At 45.9% G+C, this 24,800-nt stretch overlaps 1 protein-coding gene across 1 annotated transcript; it reads left to right on the top strand.

The window, feature by feature from the left end:
* Nucleotides 1–6,864: 6,864 nt before the first annotated feature.
* Nucleotides 6,865–9,303, top strand: LOC120844104. Its single transcript, XM_040215731.2, has 4 exons — nt 6,865–7,644; nt 7,710–7,730; nt 8,937–8,941; nt 9,180–9,303. Exons 1-4 carry the CDS (start codon nt 6,865–6,867, stop codon nt 9,301–9,303), a joined length of 930 nt encoding a protein of 309 aa, XP_040071665.2.
* The last annotated feature ends 15,497 nt before the right edge of the window (nt 9,304–24,800 follow it).

The raw sequence follows: 24,800 nt of genomic DNA, 5'->3' as shown, positions 1-24,800 counted from the left end.
CGAACATTCCGATTTCTATACTTGGCTATAGAATAATTTATGACTATGCAGCCATAGACTCGCGACTATTCAATATTCTTTAGTGAGCTATGGAAATGTGTATGTCCTTGATGCTATAGATTCGCCGCTATAGAATGTGCTTTAGCCGGCTATAGATTGGTGTATGTCCCTAAATCTATAAAATCGCGACCATTGATTTTTCTTTAGCCGAAACTCAGCATTTTATGTCACCAAAGCTATAGGCCTCTGACCTTTCAGTGTTCTTTAGCCGGCTATAGAGCGGTGTATGTCCCTAAATCTATAGAGTCGCGACCATCGAATTTTCTTTAGCCGTCTCTATAGTGTTTTTTGTCAACAAAACTATAGGCCTCCGACCTTTCAATATGCTTTAGCCGACTATAGAGTGATGCATGTCCCTATATCTATAGAATCGCGACCATTGAATTTTCTTTAGCCGACTCAATAGTGTTCTATGTAACCAAAGCTATAACCTCCGACCTTTCAATGTGCTTTAGCCGGTTATAGAGCGATGTATGTCTCCCGAGCTATAGACTCGCGACTATCCAATTTTTTTAGTTGGCTCAATGGTTTGCTTAGGCTATAGGCCCGCGACCCTTTTTTTTTACTGCAGATCTAGGAAAGTGGAAGAGAGTCATTCATGCGCTCGATCGGAGCGAGAATTTTCTATAGCCAGGTTAACGGGACGTAGGTCGCCGCGGCTATACGCCCGCGATCACAAAAGCGCCCTCAGCTGCCTGTAGGACTATTGCAGTTTTGCCGGCTGCTTTCCCTGCGCATTGCCTTATTTCGGCGTTGACGTCATCTCAATCTTCCGTTTTTTAGCTCTAATTATATGTCGTTTCCAGTGTACTTTGTAAGAATATGTATTTCGTAGCGCGCCTTCTACTTTGTCCGTGTCCCTGCCATGTTTGTATTTTTTTCTGCCTGCTGTGTTAAATATACACTGTAAAAAATAACCGTATAATTTACGGCCTATTACACGCAATAAATACTGTCACTGCGCCGCACAAATATATTAACTAAAATAGACCGTAAACATGGTGGGCGCCGCAAGAGAACAAGGAAGAAAGCGAGAAAGAAAAAGAAAAGCAATAGAAAGAAAGCGAGAAAGAAAGAAAGAGAGAGAAAGGTAGCAAAAAAAAACAACACCCGGAGCATAAAGCACATGAACCAAAAGAAAAAAAAAAAAATGCGCGTCGCTATCCATGACTCGGTCCACGAAGGCCAGAGCGCTCTGAGAGGTTACGTCACAATGGCGGAGGAAGGAAGTCCATGGCGCAACTACGTGAGAATACGCTATCGACGTGAAAAAAATGTACCTCGGCGCGGTGGTGTTCATGCGCGTTTATCCGGCATTAATATACGTTTTAAAGGCGCAGTCTTGTGCAATTTATTATATATATAATATAAACGTAATATACAACGCGTTACCAAGGTTGAGAGTACCAAATTTATATTTATGAGTATCCCCGTAACCGCGGGACTACCTGCAGTTCCGCAGCACGCCACACTTTTCGAAAGGACCGGCTGCGATGCTGCCGATGCCACATGGCTCCGACTCTGGTAAATTTGCGTTGTGTGTGAGCTACTAACTGTCTGAAAAGGAACGCTGAGACATCTCAGAAGGGAAGGAAACCGAAAAGAAATCCAGTCATTGTCGCAGGGAGCGCACACGAGCAAGAGATGGGTCGACAACGTCAAGCCTTTCGTCGCCGCTGCTCTCGTGTGTGGTACTTTTGAGACTTGTTTCCCGTCGTATTTCTGTCATCACCGTAGTCTCCGGTAGTTTTTTTGTGTTCGCTTGATACTACGGCATTTACGTGGATTCGTGAAACAAGTCCTGCTTCGGTTTGAGTGGCATGTGTAACAACTAGCGAACGAAGACTGGTCGATTAATCGATAGACCTCTCTCGACAGAGAGAGGCTTCTTGGAGTTCGTGTTCAAATGTGTATGTCACGGATATTGTGGGACGTATGGATACGATCGACAGGTGAGAAAGAACTTATTTACGGGCTTTCTTGGTCATGTAAAACGCAAGTAAGATGCTGCAATCGTTTTTCTTCTTTTTTTTTAATCGCATGATAGATTGCAATTTTGTTCTTTGTCATGATTCGCGTGCAGTTTCGTCGGCATTTGTAAATATGCGCGCTAATCTTGTTTTCACTGGAAGGTGAAAAACAAGTTTGTGTGATTTTTGAAAGTGCGTTGTTCGTGGTTCTGTGTTTATTTATACTAAAGTTATTTTATTGCCTTTTCCGCGTTTATACTAGAATCTTAACTGTATTAAGGTAATAGTATTATTATATACAAAATATGTTATGTGTTGTTCTAAGGCAGCTCGAGCCCCATAGGGAGAAGTAAATTAGTAGACTAAGTAGTAAGTTTAGTACCCCTGCCACACGGAAAAGTTAATATATTTTCATTCAGTGATATAGGATTTAATCAGCTCGCGGTCTTGAGTGGTTATACGAGCGCCGCAAGCGGATTTGTCGACCCCACAATGTCATTCGATCGAAATTGCATTAATTTTGCCATGTGGCCGGGGTATGATGCAAGAATTCAGTGACTGCACGCAATAACGTCGCTTACATGATCGTGGGAAACACTTGTCTTGCCTTGTCCGCGTTGACCACGTCTACCTGATTTTTAACTGTTCTGTTTTGCTGTTTCCAAATCACTGCGTGTCTCGCCATTTTGTCGAAGTATTACTGTAGAACATATGCATTCCTACAACAATAATGCCATGACTCAATGTTTTCGACTTAAAACAATCACGTTTTTCTTAGACGTCTTATACGCATACCTCGTGCCATTTCGTACCGATTATTTAGCGGTGTAATATTTTGCTCGTGTAATAAAATGTTGTCTATACCCGTTGCTATGTGCAGCTTTCATTTTAGCTAATATGACACGCGTATGTGACTAAAAACGCGTTATGACGGTCGATCTACGGGCGTTGCATTCGCTTCGACGCGCGCCCCCGATGGCCTTCCTTTGCGACGTCACGAGGAGAGCGCTACGGCCTTGTCTTCTAGGAGGTGTTGGTCCACGGCGTCATGGTGTCCACGGCTGGGAGGAGGAAGCTCCATTCGCCCTTTCGCTTCCTACAAATCTTTTACAATATGTTATGCTTAGTTAGGTGCGCGATGGGGTGAGGGAATAGCGAGAAGGAGAAGGCTCGGCAGAGTCTTTAGGTGCTTTAGGGCCGTCGGGACAAGGCGGGAAAAGAGGTTTCGCAATTGCGAAGTAAACGCCAATCCGTTCGTGTCGACGTTGCTCTCGTCTGGTGTCGCTCTTCTTTCAAAAATTTTGAGCGGGGGATACTACAAACAAGACCAGGTATTTGGACATCAGTTATACTTGCTACCTTTGTTAATATAGTGCAACTGTGGCATGCCAACTGCTCCTAAAATGTTTACTTGTAGACTTTGTAGTTTTCATTCGAACACGCTAGCAGGTTACGCTAGGCATTTCGAGGACCATAGTTTCGGTTCTCGGGTTATTCCGTGTGTCGACGAAAGGTGCTGTCGTCAGTTTGTAACCTATGCTGCGCTCAGATGCCATATTTTAAGAAGCCACAGGGGTTTAAAAGCTGAAGAAGGTTGGTCAGCTTCGGAGAGGTTAACGAGCTTTCGGTGTAATTTGTCCACATGCTTGAGCGAATGCCAGACTAAGGCGGCTCTGGTGAAGCACCTAAAAGTTCATATCGCGGATGGAGTTCTGGTTTCGTGTCCTTGCTCGAACTGCGAGAAAAGGTTTTGAGTGAAGTCGTCCTTTACGGCGCATTTGAGCCGGGCGCACCGCCGAGTGACGCGTATGGTGGGCGACGACGCGGCGCTTCAAAATCTGCCTCGGGTTCAGGATCTCGCGGCTCCGTCAACCAGTGGAGACAATTATGAAGGGAGTGCGCCTCACCTAATATCTAGCAGTAATAATACCCACGACCTATTGCGGTCTTTGCCTGATGAAGAGAAGGCAGAGTGCGTTGAATATACACTCGCTCTGTTTTACCTGAAGTTACAAGGAAAGCTGCTTTTGCCTGAGTCAACGATACAAAAAATCATCGATGAATTTCAGCACGTACATCTCTTAAATAAACAGTACATGTTTGGCCCGCTTGCTGAGACTCTTCAAAACCTGCTTGGTTCAGATGTTGCTGGCAGCGTTATGTCTGACATTTACTCAATGGACGTTATGAGCAAACTTAATTCGACCGTGTTCCGTACACCACACATGCGCTCTGCGTATTTCAGGAAACAATTCCCTTATGTGGAACCCGTTAGCGTGCTCTTGGGACGCAGTCGTGCTAAAAAAGAACGGTTTGCTCAGTACGTCCCGATTAAAGAAACTCTAAAAGTGCTCCTGGAAAACCGATCTGTCAGCCAGGTCTTGAGGGAGCCTCGAAAGGGGTCACGCGCCAATGGTCTTTTGGAAGACTTCTGTGACGGCGCCTCTTATCAGAGGAACGTGCTTTGTACATCTAATAACCCATTACTGCAAATTATGATCTACCAGGACGCTTTTGAAGTGGCCAACCCGTTGGGATCGGCTCGGAAGGTACACAAAGTGGTTGGCGTGTATTTTACGCTCGCTAATTTCGCAAAACATAACCGTTCCACGAGAGATCACCTTCAGTTAGCACTACTTTTTAATGAAAGCGACGTGAGAGCATTCGGCCATGAGAAAATATTTGACTCCCTTATACGGGACCTTGCCGACCTTGAGAAAAATGGACTCACCCTTAATGGCGTGAATATAAAAGGCACGGTAGCGTGTATTTTGGGTGATAACCTCGGAAGCCATTTCATAGGTGGTTTTATGGAAAACTTTAGCAAGTCACTCTATTTTTGTCGGTACTGTCTGACAACGAGACCTGACTTTCTACGTAGTCCTCTTCAAGTCCAAGAGCTACGCACAATTGATGACTACACTGATGCAATCCAAGACATTGCTGTCTTTGGGATTCCAGTTCGAGGTATAAAAAACAACAGCATTTTCAATGAGCTGCAGTTTTTTCATGTCTGCTTGCCAGCCTTACCTCCTTGTTTGGCACACGATCTATTTGAGGGAATCATTGCAAAAGACCTCTTGTTGTGCATAAGGTACTTTGTCTGTTCGCGTAAGTGGTTTTCCTACGCGTACTTAAACAGTCAAATTGCTTATTTTCCTTACAAATATGGTGATGCTAACAGTAAGCCACCACAGGTGAACGAGAAAGGGGTCAAGCTCTCAGGTGATGCCATTGCAACATGGAATGTGCTGCGCTTATTTTCTGTGTACATTGGTCACAAAGTTCAGAATGTAAATGACCCTGTTTGGATTCTTTTTCTAACTCTTCGCAAGATCGTAGATATTGTCACTGCACCAAGCTTGACTGAGGGAACCGTTGCGTACCTTCAAGTGCTAATCGAAGAGTACATAACCAACGGGCTTCAGCTCTTTCCTCTTGAAGCTTTGGTTCCCAAGCACCGTTATCTGTTACATTATCCTGGCTTGGTGCTGGCGTTTGGTCCACTGATAAACATGTGGACGATGAGGTTCGAATCGAAGCACTCTTATTTCAAGAACTGTGTGCGACAATTAAAAAACTTCAAGTCCCTCTGCAAGACATTAGCGCAACGGCACCAGATGCTACAAGCTTACTTGCATTCTGAGACGTTGTTCGGTCCCACGGTTAGCTTTAACAACAGCACGCCCTTTGTAATCCAGACATATTGCATTGAGTTGCAAACGTGTATTAGGAGCTTGGGAATAACAATGCTTGGGGCCGTTGTGACCGACGAAGTGGTCTACATGGGAACAGCGTACACCCATGGCATGTTTGTGGCACTTCAATCACATGATCCGATGTTTGGCGAAATCCTTCAGGGCTTAGTAGTGAATAAGGAGTATGTGTTTCTTATGCTACGAAAGTATTCAGGAAGGTTCATGTCACAGTTCCACTATTACGAAGTTAGCGAGACGTCTGAGTACCTCTGCATAAGTGTGGCATCTCTAGGGGATTACCTTCCTCTTCCACTTTACGATGTTGATGGAAGGTATATCTTGATTTCCAAACACTCCATTTTTTTTTAGAATGGATTCAGTCCAGGAAAAAGTGCTCTGTGTATTAGGCAGCCTAACAGAAGCAGAAACCCTTGGCGTGATGCAAACGCTGCAAAACCTTGGTGTTGAGAGGAGCAATGATTTGACCTATGTCAGTGAAGAAGACTTAAAGGGGTGTCTGAAGCCAATTCAAGTTCGAAAACTGCTCGCAAGCTTCCGTGCTGAGGGTAAGCTGTTTCCCGTCTGTTATATTTTTATTGCAAAATAATTATACAAATTGTGATTAGGTGTTCCTTGTAAACGCGCTGAAACCCATTGGTGTGCGTTGTCAAACTAATATTAACGGTTTATAAGAGTATTAGTAACTCACGGAGTTTATCGAAAAATATTAGTAATGAATGAATTGAGTACAATAAATGTGTCATGCAGAAGCTTAAATCTACATATAATTTCTTCACGTGTAACAGATTATTTATTAATTGCGGAGAACATAGCAAAGACACCAGCCATTTTTTTTATTAATTTCTTAATAGCGAAATTAGCATTGCCATATTTGTTTTGTTGAAGCCATGAAAGAAAGCTCTCGTATGCTCGCATCTTTGTACCATCAATAGAAGATTGAGCTTGTTTTTTTGTGTTTTTTTTTTTATACAGGAGGACTACTTAATAGTGCTTCTCACGATACACAAGAACCGCAATCCTGCGATCTTACGCCGTTACCCAGTTCAAGCACAGAATCACCGACTTCACACCTGGATCCGGAATGGGCGGATAACTTCGTTGTGCCATGGACAGAGATGCCTTCAGCCCTGAACTCTGCTCTGAAATCCTACAAACGACCAGAACCTAAACATCGTAGAGAAATGGTCCGAATCATAGTCAAGGCTGCCATGAAGAAATGCAGTCGACCCTTGAAAAAACACCTGGACATAATCGCACGCAAGATAGTCAAGGACCACCCATGTTTCAAAGACGTTATTGATGGGCGCGTCGTCGGAACTGGACACGAGTCCCTGCTAAATCAGCTCGTCTCAAGGGTGGAAAACAGCGTTCGCCCAGAAAAGCCATCTGGCTCTCAAAGGGAAGAAAAAAGAAAGAAGAGGCAGTACGGATGCCTAAGCCCGTGCGGACCTGACGAGGCCGATGATATTTTGAAGGAAAAACAAGCTAAGCTCAAGGAATTCTATCAGCATCGAGAAAACCAAAAGTACGATATACTGGATCTTATGGAGAGCACGTACTCACTGCAGAGGGCGAACATTGATTCTGGCGTAATGAACGTGGAGGACCTCAAGGAGGCTTGGCCTTTCCTTTTCCAGCCCTTTGGTTTATTTCAACACTTCAGACGACTTGTGTCCGTTGACATTGAAAGTGCTCTCAACGATTCACTGCCAAGCAAAGCTCAGAAGATAATGGAGTTTATGCAGTACAAGAAACTGGAGAAGAAGAAACTACTTACCGTTCTTCAAGGACGTGCGGGCCATCCCGAAAGTCCGCAAGCAGACATGATGTGTGCAATCCTGCTTCTGGTGACATACTTCGGCGAAAAATTGGAACTGCTACTTCTTCACAGTGAGGTATAAAAATCCCCAGTGTATTGCTATAGGATGACCGTTTTTCATTGCATCTTGTTCTTTTATAGAAAGACAAGGCAGCCACCGACGTGACGCAAGGAGCAACACCCATCTCGCCATGCATCATTGCTCATGGTGAGACTCCATCAGCCGCAATTCAAAAGCGTCTTGTCGCTATGGCTTTTGATTATTTTGCGCTTTGTTAGTCTTTTAATGTACTTCTGGGCGCTTCAGGCTCGGTAATAGATGTGCAGTTATAGATTACAAATATTTTTTTTCTGTTTGTAGGAGATAGCATTTACACAACGAAAAGTTACTCGCTGTCAATCGACGGAACCATCGTCATGGAGGACCTTCACCTCTTTGAAAGATACCTGGCCTCACTGTTCAGTGCCTACTACGTCTTCAACGTCGCCTGCCCGGAGGAGATCTGCGCCACCTTAGAGTTTATTCAGAGGTATTTTGAAATCCTTGGAACCACACGGCAGCTTTAATATTCAACTGCATTCTTTTCCGCACACTCTGACTAGCACAAACTGCACCAAAAGCCCTAGGCATAGACTAGTCTCTTTTTAATCTGATATGTATAATTATCATTTATGCAGCAAAAGCGCCTACAGAAGCTGTGTGCTGGTACTTAGCCTTTGCCAAAGTTCACATTTCAAAATGTTTTAGCGTGAAGATGGAAACCTCAACAAACTAGACAGTCATGGTTTGCACTCATTGTGACTGACTTATTAAGCGTCATATTTAGATAATTTTCTACTATATTGAACACTCCAGCGAACCTTTTTTTCTGCAAAGCAGTACCCGGATTACGTAATATATGTAGTCGAAGACAGCTTCACTATCTTGGCCCTGTGCCTGTTTTATAGCAGTTCAATAGACTTCGTGCATTAAGTGCACCCTCCTGGAGACAAATTGAGTAGTGAAAACCATGACCCCATTGGCGGTGCACTCCGTGTGGCGTGTGCGGTTGCTATGAAAATATAGCGCTGTGGCGAGCAGTTAAAATAGGACCAGTTAGACATTCCAGAGTGATTTAATATAGCAAAACGACAGTAAAGATGGCCATCGTAGTTATGGATGTTCCTTCTGAAATAGCTCTCATTACTTTTACTTAATTTTCAATGTTATTGCTGCTGGCAGGTGTCTTTTTTATTTTAGTTTTTATTTGGATTCTGTTATTGAACCGCTTATCGCTGCTGCAAGTTTGATGTACTGGTTTTAGCAGACATTCGGCAAGGAATGTACTAAGCATACTGTCTTGACGAAATCTTTTTTTTTTTTTTCAGATATGGTGTGCTTTTGTTATGGTGCAATAAATAACAAGTTTTGTGTTATTACAGTTGCTCTTCATTTATTAACTGTATCCCTATGCCGTTCCTGAAACAGAATTCAGGCTTGTCAAAACGATGGCACCCTTGCTTGAAATGCACTTGTCATTATCGAAATTTTTCGGTGTTCATTAATTTTTTTCTGACCTGTCGTAGTATGGTTAGCTCATAGACATGCAATTTTGTACTTTGCTCTTCCAGGTGTTTCGTGGGCGTCAACCCTGATAGGGGAAATCGTCGAGAGAAGAAGAGCAAAACATGTGTCCACAAGAAAGTTCTCAAGCTCATCGCAGACATGGCGGAGTTTGAGTGGAGTTGCAAATAAAGCTAAGAACATTTTTCCACTTTGACAATATATAATTATTTCTGTGTTGCTCGCCTTTCTCCTTTTTAAATGATTTCGATAGGAAAAGAATATCAGATTCTGCATGGCCAGCAGGCCTCACCGCTCACACCTCCACACCACTAAATTGAGAGGACATATTTGATAGAAATTATTCTTAAGGCCGGTTCAGACTCTAGTTCAGACACTTGCGTTTGAGTGCGTTTGACTGCGTTGCGGCGAGAACCGAAAGCGAATCACCGGCAAATCTGTGCTTCGTATGAAGCGTGGAATCCAATTTACAGAATCATCTTGGCACGCAATATAAGTAGCAGGGAGCTGCTGGTTCCTCGCGGCCGCAACGCAGTCAAACGCAACTATCTAAATCAGGCTTTACTATGCATGCCTAAAGTCAAATCGTAATCAGTTTTGCAATACAGAACATATTGGCCTTAACTACGATGAATGGAAAACATGCAACAGAAATGACCCAGAATGTTCTGTAAATCTAAAACCGAGCACCGCGCTTCTCAAAAGCTTTTGTGTGAAAACTTAACCGTATGAAAATTTGGATGTATGTGACTCCGCTTTATTGCAGTTTACAAGGCATGACCGCGATATAAAAAGGTACCAGAAAGGCCATAAAGCGCTTTGATTATAACGCAATTCAATGCAAAGGTGCAATCGAGCTGGACAAGAATGACGAAAATAATCCCTGGAGAAAGGGAACAAGAGGAACAAAGGACCAGTCGGATTTTTCGGTTGCGCAACAGCCACCTAGCTGCCTTCGGAGATTTCTGTTTATCCTATGTCCCTCTTCCCCTTCTCCAAGAATTATTTTTGTCAATGAAGCGCACCGTAATTTTTACGGTACTTTTTACGGTACGGTACACAAAAGCGTACCCTAAATTTTACGGTACGCAGAGGGCCGTAAAATTAACTGCGCTGTGACTGTTGGATTTACGGTCGGCGTTAAAATTCACCGTAAGCTAAATGAACAGCCAACCGTAATTTTTGCGGTACATTCTTGAGAGACCGTTAATTATACGGTACATGTTTTAAACTGGGCTGTAAAATTAACAGCGCTCTGTCTGTTAACTTTACGGTCGCCGTTAAAAGGGCCCGTAAATTAAATTTACCGCTCTCCGTAATTTTTTCGGTACAAGTTTGGCAGCATCAGCTGCCTGGTATTTGACCGTAAATTTTACGGTCCATTTTTTACAGTGTATTTAATCTCTTTTTTGTGTATATTTCGTCGTTCTCGACGTGGCGTCAACGAACATAAACCCGCTGCTTACGCCACTACAGAGGTGAGCTTTACTCTTGCCACGACGGTTTATCGCGCTATAAGGGCGTCTATTGGACTCGATAAAGTCTTGAGAGGGCGGTTTCGAATGCCGGTGCACATGTCATCAGTGTAGGTAGAGCAACGACGTAGCGATCGCGACGCGAGTGCCGACTGCGCCTCGATCTGGCCGGTCGCGCTCGCTCTGTGGAAATGTAAGCTTGGGACTCTCGAGCAGCGTTAGCTTACTGAAGATGCAAGACACTACTTTGTCGTCGTGAATCCTTTGCCCTTCGAATGGCTTCGAAGCCGTTCCAGCGCCCGGCGTATACCCTAGGCAGCGTCCTCCAACAACCGTTCGCACTGCATCGGAACCCTCGGTCTGCGAGCGCCGGCGGTTCGCCGTCGCGGGGATTATGTTCGCGGGAGTTCAAGTTCGCGGTGTTTCATGCTCGCCGCAGGAGTTCATAAAATGCTCCCACTCAAGTCGCGACGATAAATCGTCGGCGCTCGCAAACTGCCAGTAGGTTCCAGAAAGGTTGCGATGCTGCGCGGGCGGTCGCTGACAGGCGCTGCTGCCTAGGGTACGCCGAGCACTGGAACGTTTTCGCCGGCGTTCGCAGGACGAAGATTCTCAACGACAAAGCAGCGTCCTGCATTATCAGCAAGCTAACGCTGCTCGAGGGTCCCAAGCTCACATTTTATCAGAGTGAGGCGCAGTCGTCTCTCACTTCGCGATTGCTGCGTCGTTGCTCTGACTAAACAATTGACAGTTCTCTCGAGACTTCATGAGCGTTAAATCGACGCGTCTATACCGCGATAGAGTGTCGTGACAACAAAAAAAGCTTACCCCGGCAGGGGCGTAAGCAGCGGTGCAATGTCCGTCAACCCGCATGTCGAGAACGGCGAAATTTACACGAATAACAGCCGAAAAAGTTAATATCATTAGGCACGCGCTACCCTAGGTGCGTCCTATTATCTCTATGTTCTGCGAATTCAACAAATCAGCAAGCGCTGTGGCTAATTTTTCTTCTTTTTCTTCAAATTATCAGACATTAAAGTCATTGGCCCTTCTTGGAGCACACGTCCCCACCATGTGTCATCATGGTGTTAAGAGATGTAATTGATGGCAGTGATATAGACTGAACTCACGGATGAAAAACGTATTACGGCACAATTTTCTTAAACCACGCAATCAGAAATGCCACAACGATGCAAAGATTCCCAAAATTGAAGTTTAAAAATGCGAACCTAACAGTGTACACATAATTCAAAGGTGCTTGGTAATATATATATATATATATATATATATATATATATATATATATATATATATATATATATATATTTATTTATTTATTTGTGGACATCCTGCGCAAAAAAAAGTACGGCGTAAAGTATGATATCTTCAAACCTGCCTCGTTTTGGGTCACTTCTGGGAAGTGCAGCTTTAGAAAGAAGTCCAAAAGCTGACCTTCATGGAGCTGTCCTGTTCACTCGGTCGTGACAGCAAAGTAGACGCTATGCGTGTTTGAGGCCAATCATGTCTCCGGTTAGGGTCCCGTGACAACTGTCTCGAAGCTGGTGATAACGCTGAACACGGCACCTAGCCACACATAGCATCCACTGCACTACCAACCTTGGCTCGAACTGTCAACAGGATATTAATGACACATTCTCTCGCTATGTTCATTGTTGGTATGCCCCTGAAGATTAGTCTTTGTGATCGCACCCCCGTTCTGGCCTTGAAGAAGCTCTGTTTTTCAATTCCTCTGTTTTCTCTCTCTCCCTAAGCTGAAAGCGTTGTAGAAGGTACGGACTCGGCGGACCAATCAACCGTAGACTTTTGATCGCTTCACTCCGCTCTCAGTGCGCATGTAACGGAAGGAGCGTGATCACGTGGTTTGACAGATGACGCATTAGCCGCTGCCAATCCCGGAATGAGGCTGCTTGCGGACCTAGTTTAGCGTGTCGTGCGGCCCGCGGGGCTGCTGCGGATTTCGCTTCTATGGTAAAAGGTATCCCTATCGAAAAGTCCTACCCGTATGTCGGCAACAAGCAATTTCTTCAAAGAAGCCCAAGACATTTTTGTGATGCGTTCAGTGTTCGGTTCGGCAAATGACAGCTTGTACGTGGTGAATCTTCACGGATTCCTTCCTTCTCGGTTTTGTGTTTGAGTGGTTGGTCTGGAGTGCCCGTGTCGACGTATATTTCGGATTACATCTTTCAAGTCCGGTATTTTGAACGTAAGTGCGCTGCAACCTACTCGGCGACAATTGACCGTTCTGTGGTGTCTATCTCCTGGCAGTGACTATCTTCTGACAGTTGGGAGAATAATTTCCCCGTAATTCTACCGCAGTCGCCTGCCATTAGCTCTCTGAAATCACGTGAAAACTGTAGTTACAATACTGATACTCTTATTTTCCCTGCGTTTTGTGAAAAGACGTTTCATGGACACCTTTCCGTGGATACACGTTTCCTGGACACACGTTTAGTCGGCACTCGTTACGCGAATTGCGCGCTGCAGGGACATTTCGTCGCGCCTGTATTCCTGAGGCGCGTGCTCACCGACTCAGCCCACCCGTTCACGCCACTTCTTGGCAAATCATTACAAAAAAACAAACATATTTTGAGTTGTTTATAAACATCACGTGTTGATGAAACGATCTCGATGAAACGTCTTTTGATGAACTGATTGCAGCGCCAATGAGTGGCGACTTTCATTAGAATTTTGGGGGGAAGGGGGGGGGGGTAATTCGGCCGGCTGCCGGGGGCTAGACGCTACCCAGGAATCGCCTTTGGTTCTTGTTTGCTTTGCAATATTCTCAGTTGTATAACAGCTCAGTAGTACCTCTTCACATAGTAGAGATCGCTTAGTGTGTGCTTGCCTACAGAATGGGCTTCTAGGAGATTTAAAAACAATACTTTGTGTCTGTTTACCTCTGCTTTTGCAAACACCTGGGTGAGTGCATTTGTTTTTTGTTGTTGTTTTGTTGAAATGTTAGCTCTTTGTTTTAAATGGGGCTATGAAGTTCGGCACGTGTCGCAAGGTTTTGTTTAAAGATGTCCAGTGGCGACAAATAATTTGTTTCACCTTTCATATGATTGCGGTTAAAACAAAAACTACAGGCAGCTATGGCACGATGGTAAAAAGACTCATAAGACGAGATATAGAAGAAGCTATAGAGAACCATACAGATAGCAATAGGCAGCTAAATAAATAATAAAAAAACCATAGCAGCTATAGCACGGTGTCTAAAAAGATCCATAGAATAAGCCATAGAGATACCTATAGCAGACCATACAAGATGCTATAGGCGGCGAAAGGAACTATAGGAAATGCTATAGGCAGCTGTAGCACGATGGGTATAGAGAACTATAGGTTGAGCTATAGCAGACCATGCAAACAGCCATAGGCGGCTAAAGAAACCATAGAAAAAGCCATAGGCAGCTATAGCACGGTATCTAAAAAGATACATAGAGTAAGCCATAGAGATCTCAATAGCTGACCATACAAGAAGCTATAGGCGGCTAAAGGAACCATAGGAAATGCCATAGGCAGCTGTAGCACGATGAGTAGAGAGAACCATAGGACGAACTATAGAATGAGCTATAGCGGACCATACAAAGAGCAATAGGCGGCTAAAGAAACCATAGGAAAAGACATAGGCAGCTATAGCACGGTGTCTAAAAAGATCCATAAAGTAAGCCATAGAGATCTCTATAGAAGACCTTACAAGAAGCTGTAGACGGCCAAAGGAACCAAAAGAAAAGCCACAGGCGGCTATGGGATCCTTTTTAAAGAGACCCATAAATTAAACCATACGAAATTCGATAGCCAAATTTCCATTGAAAAAGCTAAAGACAACCATTGGGGAGACCATAGGAAAAGCTATCGACAGCCATAGAAGCGGCTATAGCTAATTGGACGCATTTTCTATAGCCGGCCATACAAAGGTTTTTCTATAGCGGACCATAGACCATTTTTGTATGGGCTAGTCTCCTCCCGGAGAAAATGCAATGCAGGAATAATTTCCAAACACAGTCCATGCAACCGCCATCCGCAATGGGAGCGTTGTCCACCCAGAGCGATGCCTCTCTAACGCGTCCGATCCGTAACAAACGTTGCAAACCATTACATCGATATGCGAACAAAGGCGGTTAGGCGCATCACATCCCCAATCCGTGAGCTGGCATCTTTCCCAGCGGACGTGAACGGCCGGAGTCATAGGTGGGGTGACGCCCGACGCTACAGGGCTCGGGAAGTGCGGTAATTTCGACGCACACAGCGCTCTTGCGCAGCAGGATCAACCTGCCAGCATCCAACGGTGCGCTGAACAGTGAATACTCGGGACGCTTCTCGTAACGGGGATAAGCAAATTCCTGACAGGCTGGGGAAAAGGGTTAATCCCTTAAAACAGCGGTCAAAATCCATGCCACCTAGTCAGACTGGCGATAATGTCAGGGCCTCCGTGCGGCCCTCCCGCAACGAAACTTCGCGCGGCGCGCCCGCGACAAAGATGACCCCCCAAAAAAACGCGAAACAGTGCCACAATTCAACCGGAAACAGGTTGGGAATCGAAATGCCTGCCTGATCGAAAATCAGGCCCCATGTTACGGCGCCAGTTTATGCGGGCTTCTAACTCCGATTCCATCAGACCCTGTTCCCGGATTAATATGACACTGCAATACTTCGCTCTCGGCAAAAGGGTTTATTCACTCACTCATTGCCTGGGGGGTTTCGGGATCGGGGGACGGTCATCATCGAGGCCGGGGGTAAGTCCGCTGCCACTACAGCTTCTCCTAGTCCCAGCGGTGGTCATTCACACCGCGGGACGTCGTCGTCCAGGGTCGCTGTCCGGTCCGTTTGCCGAGTCCGCCACTCGACATAGTGCCCGCACTCCCCGCGCCAGCATCCACCGCCGTCCGAGCTCGCCTCCGTGACTCGTTGATCCCCAAGTCGGCAGCAAGAGAGAGACCTTTCCTTTGTCTCCGTTCCCCTTTTTATATCCTCACCCCACCACCGGTCACGTGCCCCGCACGACCCGTCCACGTGCACACGCACGCCCCTGCCACGGGCCCCGCACGATCCAAGAGCGGGGATTACGCGCCGTACGGTGACGCTCCCCAGTCCAAGGATCCGGGTGAGTGGAAATGTTCGGCCCTGGGAGGGCGCGGGAAGAACGGGCGAAGGAGCGGGGGAAATGCGGGAAAGACGGGACTCCAGGGTGGGGCGGCCGGACGGATCCCCACAACCTTCAGCATGTTATGCAAAGCACTCGTACATCACTCGCCGTACTTCAGTTCCACTCACCTGCCATTTTGAGTACTTTCGCGTCGTAGAACGATCCTTTTGTTCGCGCGTCTCCGGCCCACTAGACCTGGTACACCTTGTCGTCTTCAACTACACTGCTAAAGTCCCTCACATCGTCGGAACTCGCAACAGGCTGGGTCTTGTCGAGTAGAAATTCTACTAAAACATAAGACATTGTAGAGCCCGGGCAGGATCGACAGGTTGGAACAAGCGGCCAAACAAAACGAGTCGAGGGCGATCGTTCATGGAAGCTCGGCGAAGCCTCTATGGGCGAAGCGAAAGTGGCGTGTGCGGCGTTTCGGCGGGCTTCTGATCAAGGTTGTCGGTCGGTTGCCTGTCATATCTCTAACATCAGCGGTTTTATGTGCTCACGTCCCGAAATCGTTTTCTCGTGCATAGATTATTTTTCGTATTCATAGATTTGACGTAGTAGTGGTATCCGAACGATCTTTACGTCCTTTGACCGTACGTCTGTCTGCACGTCAAAGATTTTTGACGTACAGTCAGAGACAATCGATGTACAATCAGAATCGCCACCAAGACATCTCGATGGCACTTCGCGGCGGCCGACTGCCGCCAGAAAATCATCAGAAAGCCGGCAAGCGGAGTCTGACTGGAGTTTGACTGTCGGTTAGACTAACTTGTTGGCCAATCAGACATATCCCATACAAAAATGGTCTATGGTCGGCTATAGAAAATCCTTTGTATGGCCGGCTATAGCAAATTGGCCTAATTAGCTATAGCCGTTTTTATGGCTGTCTATAGCTTTCCCTATGGTCTCCCCTATAGTTGTCTATAGCTTTTTCAATGGAAATTTCGCTATCGAATTCGGTATGGTTTAGTCTATGGGTCTCTTTAGAAAGTATGCTATAGCCGCCTATGGCTTTTCTTTTGGTTTCTTTAGCCGCCTGCAGCATTTTGTATGGTCTGCTATAGAGATCTCTATGGCTTACTCTATGGATCTTTTTAGACACCGTGCTATAGCTGCCTATGGCTTTTCCTACGGTTTCTTTAGCCGTCTATTGCCCTTTGTATGGTCTGCTATAGCTCATACTATAGCTCGTCTTATGGTTCTCTATACCCATCGTGCTACAGCTTTCTATAGCATTTCATATGGTCCCTTTAGCCGCCTATAGCATATTGTATGGTTTGCTATAGAGATCTCTATGGCTTACTCTATGGATCTCTTTAGACACCGTGCTATAGCTGCCTATGGCTTTTCCTATGGTTTCTTTAGCCGCCTATTGCTCTTTGTATGGTCCGCTATAGCTCACTCTATAGCTCGTCTTATGGTTCTCTATACCCATCGTGCTACAGCTTTCTATAGCATTTCATATGGTCCCTTTAGCCGCATATAGCATATTGTATGGTTTGCTATAGAGATCTCTATGGCTTACTCTATGGATCTTTTTAGACACCGTGCTATAGCTGCCTATTGCTTTTCCTATGGTTTCTTCAGCCGTCTATTGCCCTTTGTATGGTCCGCTATAGCTCATTCTATAGCTCGTCTTATGGTTCTCTATACCCACCGTGCCACAGCTGCCTGTAGTTTTTCTTTTTACCGCAATCGTATGAAATGTGAAACAAATTATTTGTTGTCACTGGACATCTTTAAAAAAAAACTTGTGGGACGTGCCGAACTTCATAGCCCCATTTAAAACAAAGAGCTAACATTTCAACAAAACAACAACAATAAACAAATGCACTCACTCAGGTGTTTGCAAAAGCAGAGGTAAACAGACACAAGGTATTGTTTTCAAATCTCCTAGAAGTTTATTACACACAGCCCATTCTGTAGATAAGCACACACTAAGCAATCTCTACTATGTGAAGAGGTACTACTGAGCTGTTATACAACTGAGAATATTGTAAAGCAAACAAGAACCAAAGGCAATTCTTGGGTAGTGTCTAGTCCCCCGGCAGCCGGCCGAATCCCCCCCCCCCCCCCCCCTTCCCCCCGAAATTCTAATGCCAGTCGCCACTCATTGGCGCTGCAATCAGTTTATCAAAAGACGTTTCATCGAGATCGTTTCATCAACACGTGACGTTTATAAACAACTCAAAATATGTTTTTTTTTTGTTTTTTTGTAATGATTTGCCAAGAAGTGGCGTGAACGGGTGGGCTGAGTCGGTGAGCACGCGCCTCATGAATACAGGCGCGACGAAATGTCCCTGCAGCGTGCAATTCGCGTAACGAATGCCGACTAAACGTGTGTCCATGAAGCGTCTATCCACGAAAAGGTGTCCATGAAACGTATTTTCACAAAACGCAGAGAGAATAAGAATGTCAGTATTCTAACTACAATTTTCACATGATTTCAGAGAGCTAATGGCAGGCGACTGCGGTAGAATTACGGGGAAATTATTATCCCAGCTGTCAGAAGATAGGCCCTGCCAGGAGATAGACACTACAGAACGGTCAATTGTCGCCGAGTAGGTTGCAGCGCACTTACGTTCAAAATACCGGACTTGAAAGACGTAATCCGAAATATACGTCGACACGGGCACTGCAGACCAACCACTCAAACACAAAACCGAGAAGGAAGGGATCCGTGAAGATTCACCACGATGTAGCACAAGCTGTCATTTGCCGAACCGAACACTGAACGCATCACAAGAATGTCTTGGGCTTCTTTGAAGAAATCGCTTGTTGCCGACACACGGGTAGGACTTTTCCATCGGGACACCTTTTAACATAGAAGCGAAATCCACAGCAGCCCCGCGGGCCGCACGACACGCGAAACTAGGTCCGCAAGCAGCCTCATTCCGGGATTGGCAGCGGCTGTTACGTCATCCGTCAAACCACGTGATCACGCTCCTTCCGTTACATGCGCACAGAGAGCGGAGTGAAGCGATAGAAAGTCTACGGTTGATTGGTCCGCCGAGTCCGTACCTTCTGCAATGCTTTTAGCTTAGGGAGAGAGAGAAAACAGAGGAATTTAAAAGCCGAGCTCCTTCAAGGCCAGAACGGGGGTGCGATCACAAAGACTAATCTTCAGGGGCATGCCAACAATGAACACAGCGAGAGAATGTGTCACTTATATCCTGTTGACAGTTCGAGCCAAGGTTGATAGTGCAGTGGATGCTATGTGTGTGGCCTTGGGCTTAAGGCAGGTGCCGTGTCCAGCGTTATCACCAGCTTCGAGACAGTTGTCACGGGACTCTAACCGGAGACATGACTGGCCTCAAACACGCATAGCGTCTACTCTGCTGTCACTACCGAGTGAACAGGACAGCTCCATGAAGGCCCCCCAGCTTTTGGACTTCTTTCTAAAGCTGCACTTCCCAGAAGTGAGCCAAAACGAGGCATGTTTGAAGATATCATATTTTACGCCTTTTAGCCCACATTCTAATTCAAAATGAATAATTAATGGCGAATACTTTTTCTTTGCGCAGGATGTCCACAAACAAACAAATAAATAAATAAATAAATATATATATATATACATATATTTTTTACCAAGCACTTCTGAATTATGTGTACACTGTTAGGTTCGCATTTTTAAACGTCGATTTTGGGAATCTTTGCATCGTTGTGGCATCTATGATTGCGTGGTTTAAGAAATTTGTGCCGTAATATGTTTTTCCTCCGTGAGTTCAGTCTATATCACTGCCATCAATTACAATCTCTGAGCACCATGATGACTCATGGTGGGGATGTGTGTTCCAGGAAGCTCCAATGAGTTTAATGTCTCATAATTTAAAGAAAAAGACGAAAAATTAGCCACAGCGCTTGCTGATTTTTTGAATTCGCAGAACAAAAAGATAATAGGACGCACCTAGGGTAGCGCGTGCCTAATGATATTAATTTTTTTTCGGCTGTTATTTTTGTATATTTCGCCGTTCTCGACATGGGCTTTGACGGACATTGCACCGCTGCTTACGCCCCTGCCAGGGTAAGCTTTTTTGTTGTCACGACACTCTATCGCGCTACAGGCGCGTCGATTTAACGCTCATGAAGTCTCGAGAGAACTGTGAATTGTTTAGTCAGAGCAACGACGCAGCAATCGCGAAATGAGAGACGACTGCGTGGGACTCTGGAGCGTGGGACTGTTGAGCAGCGTTAACTTGCTGATGATGCAGGGCGCTGCTTTGTCGTTGAGATTCTTTGTCCTGCGAACGCCGGCGAAAACGTTCCAGTGCTCGGTGTACGCTAGGCAGCAGCGCCTGTCAGCGACCGCCCGCGCAGCATCGCAACCTTTCTGGAGCCTACTGGCAGTCTGCGAGCGCCGACGATTTATCGTTGCGACTTGAATGGAAGCATTTTGTGAACTCCTGCGGTGAACATGAAACACCGCGAACATGAACTCCCCCAAACATAATCCCCGCGACGGCGAATCGCCGGCGCTCGCAGACGGAGGGTTCCGATGCAGTGCGAACGGTGTTTGGAAGACGCTGCGTAGGGTATACGCCGGGCGCTGGAACGGCTTCGAAGCCATTCGAAGGGCAAAGGATTCGCGACGACCAAGTAGTGTCTTGCATCCTCAGTAAGCTAACGGGGCTCGAGAGTCCCAAGCTTAAAGGGGTCATGAAACGCTTTTCCAACTTTTTCCTGTTTAGCTCTCCTCCTCAACTCATAAATCGCCCATTCCACCAAACAGTTAAAGAAGACTAAAAGAAGGGAGGCCCCTCTCGCTCGGAATCTGGTTTGTGTAACCGGACACAGCCATTGTCCCCCTAGAAGATTAGCCCGTCGTTCAAAATTCAGGCAAAAGTTGCTTTCCCCACCCCATTCATCCCGAAGCTGACAGTGTTGTTGAAGCTACGTGCTTGTTCGGCCAGCCACACTTGCTACGTGAGCGTGGCAAATGTGGCTGCAGAGAATGAAGTCAGGTGATAAAAGGGAGGCGGCTGATTGGTCCGGCAAGCGCGTAGCTTCCAGCACAATGTCAGCTTAGGCGTGAAGGGAATAAGTGAGGTCCGGTTGCGTGTGACGTCAGTTTGGACCCGATGACGCGCTTTTGGGACCGCGGATGTATCACAGTGAAAAGGCAGAGAGGTTGCGAAGGGGAGGAGGTACGAAATAGACCGCTCTGTTTTCAAATTTTTGCTCTGAAAGTCGGGCTTTTGACTTTCTACCTTTTTTCTTTTGGTCCACTGAACGATCTGTTATTAGTAAAATCCCAATCTAAAATGATTTATCCCAACCCAAGAATCGTTTCATGGGCCCTTTAAATTTCCACAGAGCGAGCGCGGCCGGCCAGATCGAGGCGCAGTCAGCACTCGCGTCGCGATTGCTACGTCGTTGCTCTGCCTACACCGATGACATGTGCACCGGCATTCAAAACCGCCCTCTCGAGACTTGATACGAGTCCAATAGACGGCTTTATAGCGCGATAAACCGTCGTGACAAGAGTAAAGCTCACCTCTGTAGTGGCGTAAGCAGCGTTCTTGACGCCACGTCGAGAACGACGAAATATACACAAAAAAAAAACATTAAATATATTTAACACAGCAGGCAGAAAGAAATACAAACATGGCAGGGACACGGACAACGTAGAAGGCGCGCTACGAAATACATATACTTACAAAATACACTAGAAACGACAGATAATTAGAGCTAAAAAACGGAAGATTGAGATGGCGTCAACGCCAAAATAAGGCAATGCGCAGGGAAAGCAGCCGGCAAAACTGCAATAGTCCTATAGGCAGCTAAGGACGCTTTTGTGATCGCGGGCGTATAACCTCGGCGACGTACGCCCCGTTAACCTGGCTGAAGAAAATTCTCGCCCCGATCGAGCGCATGAATGACTCTCTTCCACTTTCGTACATCTGCAGTAAAAAAAGAAAAGAAAAAAAAAAAAAGAGGGTCGCGGGCCTATGGCCTAAGCAAACCAGTGAGCCGACTAAAAAAATTGGATGGTCGCGAGTCCATAGCTCGGGAGACATACATCCCTCTATACCCGGCTAAAGTGCATTGTAAGGTCGGAGGCTATAGCATTGGTGACATAGAACACTTTTGAGTCGGCTAAAGAAAATTCAATGGTCACGATTCTATACGCCTCGCAAGTGGGCTCATTTTCGTGTTCTGCGCATGAGAAAGGAAGTAGCGGTGACGTCAGAACGCCGAGCCCTGATTGGCTGATCGCGACCCCCTATCTGAGCGTCGTCTGCTCCTTTGCAACGTCGTCTGCTCGCAACGTCGTCTGCGTCTGTCTTGCCTTTCCTGCGACTTTCGGAAGTGCAGGTCTTCACGAGCGAGCTCGACTTCGCCTTTCAGAGAGGGCAGACGAAATAACTCGAGCGGTACGTTGTTTTTGTTTAACAACTAGCAGGCGCGCATCAAGGAGGGAAGTCAAAGGACTCACTGGCGAGGTGTCCCGAGGCGCCGAGGTTTGTTTGCTAAGAACCGAGAGGTGAGGGTGGTTAGTGTCCGCAAGTTCCCCCCAAATACTTTTTCCCTCCTTTAGTGTGCGGCGAGACTCCGCACTCCTTAACGGCGTCGGCGGGTTCGCGCAGTTAACGTCGTCTGCTTTACGTCTGCTAGTCAAAGCGATGGCTGCTTTACCTTTCCTGCGTCTGTCGGAGATTCACCGCTTTTTCACCGGCGAGAGTCACCGTTGCCTCGGAAAACAAGGAGATGACAAGAGGAAGATATTGGCCTCTTAATCTAAAATTGAGGTCAGCGATCAAAGTACAAGACGGGAAGGATTCACAAGGGTCGCGCGGGCATATTCCATTCAGCACGCCAGCCGGTCGGGCAGACGGTCGCCGAGTTGGAGTGCCTGCTAGGCCTATCTGCCGTGCTCGCTTGGTCGTTGTCGGTGGAATCGTGGCCGTTGGAGCTTTTCCCGGGTCTTTGTGGATCCAGCGTTCTTGTTCGTCGTGGTCTGTTTCAAGTACTTTTTACTTTTTTCTTGCTGCTTGAAGTCGGGACGCGTGAGAAGCGCACGTAGAGAAATAAACGTCCGTTGGTCGTCGCGACCGCGACGCTGTCGGCCATGCTGATTTGATCGTAAGAAGTGCGTAAGACAGGTTCGGAGCTGTCGTAGGATTTCGTCGTAACCTGCGCAAAACTTACGAAAATTTCGTTTCGTGAATACGAATTTTTCTCAAGTTTTGTCTTGCGCACATTTTTGGCGTAAGATCGTTGCGTGAATCATGCCTCTGCACTTCCGAAAGTCGCAGGAAAGGTAAGACAGACGCAGACGACGTTGGGAGCAGACGACGTTGCAAAGGAGCAGACGACGCTCAGATGGGGGGTCGCGATCAGCCAATCAGGGCTCGGCGTTCTGACGTCACCGCTACCCCCTGCGCAAGAAGCAGACGAACTTGCCCTCCGCATAGATTTAGGGACATACACCACTCTATAGTCGGCTAAAGCAGATTGAATGGTCGGAGGCCTATAGCTTTGGTGACATAAAACACTATAGAGACGGCTAAAGAAAGTTCGATGGTCGCGAGTCCATAGATTTAAGGACATACACCGCTCTATAGCCGGCTAAAGAACATTGAAAGGTCAAAGGCCTATAGCTTTGGTGACATAAAACGCTATAGAGGAGGCTAAAAAAAATTCAATGGTCGCGATTCTATAGATTTAGGGACATACACCGCTCTATAGCGGGCTAAAGCACATTCAATAGTCGCGAATCTATAGCATCAAGGACATACATATTTCTATAGCTCGCTAAAGAATATTGAATAGTCGCGAGTCTATAGCTGCGTAGTCATAAATTATTCTAAAGCCAGGTATAGAAATCGGAATGGTCGAGATTCTAAAGCTTTGAAGACATACATTTTCCTATAGGAGGCTATAGCGTGTTTTATGGTTTCTAATGGCGGACCATAGAGGGCCACAGAAGGTGATAGCTCACCATAGGATTTTCTATAGACGTCCATAGATCATTTTTTGTATGGGTATGCTTGACGTAGAGTCAGGCACAGTCAGCGGTGCACTAGAAAACATTGACTGCCAAACAGGGTTACATTGATGGATTTTTCATTCGGGTGTCATGAAGTTATTCACATCGGAGAACAATAAAAAAAAAACACAATGAGCTTTATCCCTGATAACAAATGAGGATGCATATGTATACTTCGTTTCACCTAAGATTCGAGCGCGGCCGATGTTACGACCCGATGGGCCAATCGAAGAGCGAAAAAGGCAAACGTCATGGCGTGCTCTCTGCACCTAAGAAGACCAGCCGTTGTTCGCCGTCTCTCTGTGCGTGCTCGTCCGCCGGCTTGTCCTATCAAACGAAAAGAGCACGCCATGACGGTGCGCCTTTTGCGCCATTTGATTGGCCCTTCCGCTCATAACATCGGCCGCACTCGGACCTAAGGTGAAACGAAGTATAGAGACTTTTTGTAGCGTGTTTAAATATAAGCTTTAATGTGGATGCTAATACTAATAAAGTTAGACTAAATAAAAAGAAAATGAAGGGGAGAAAATATCAATCAGACGGCGTTGCCACAGGTTTCGTGATTTCAATTTGCGAAGTATTGCTTGAATTGCGTGTTTTCTATCGAAACGTGCGCTGATGTGTATTAGGTTTAAATCTATATAGGCACTGTGAAAAGTGTATTTCAGTTTTTACCACGTGTAAGGCAAATATATAGATACATGAAATTAGCAGACTGCCGCACTTCATCTATATGATACACTAACTGCTTTAAAACGGAGCTTATATATGTTTATCTGTTAATCTGAAATTTGACTGAAATTTACATGTCCAGATTTCGGCTGCTTTGCACACATGATTATCGAACAAAATGCACGTAGAATTCAAAAGAGCAGTCCTTTGTGGCACAATGTAACCATACCATGAAGAACAAGTTTAAAATGTCGCCTTTACGAAATGTTTCTATAAAAATAGTGCGATGTAAAAATCGATGCTCCTAAGATGTACTTAAAGGGGTAGTGAAACGAAATTTTAGCGCCGATCTTGTTGCATAAATATG

Source organism: Ixodes scapularis, unplaced genomic scaffold (genome assembly GCF_016920785.2).
Source record: "Ixodes scapularis isolate PalLabHiFi unplaced genomic scaffold, ASM1692078v2 PGA_scaffold1__304_contigs__length_218370807, whole genome shotgun sequence".
NCBI classification, from domain to species: Eukaryota; Metazoa; Arthropoda; class Arachnida; order Ixodida; family Ixodidae; genus Ixodes; species Ixodes scapularis.
This window is presented reverse-complemented; position numbering and strand designations above follow the sequence as displayed.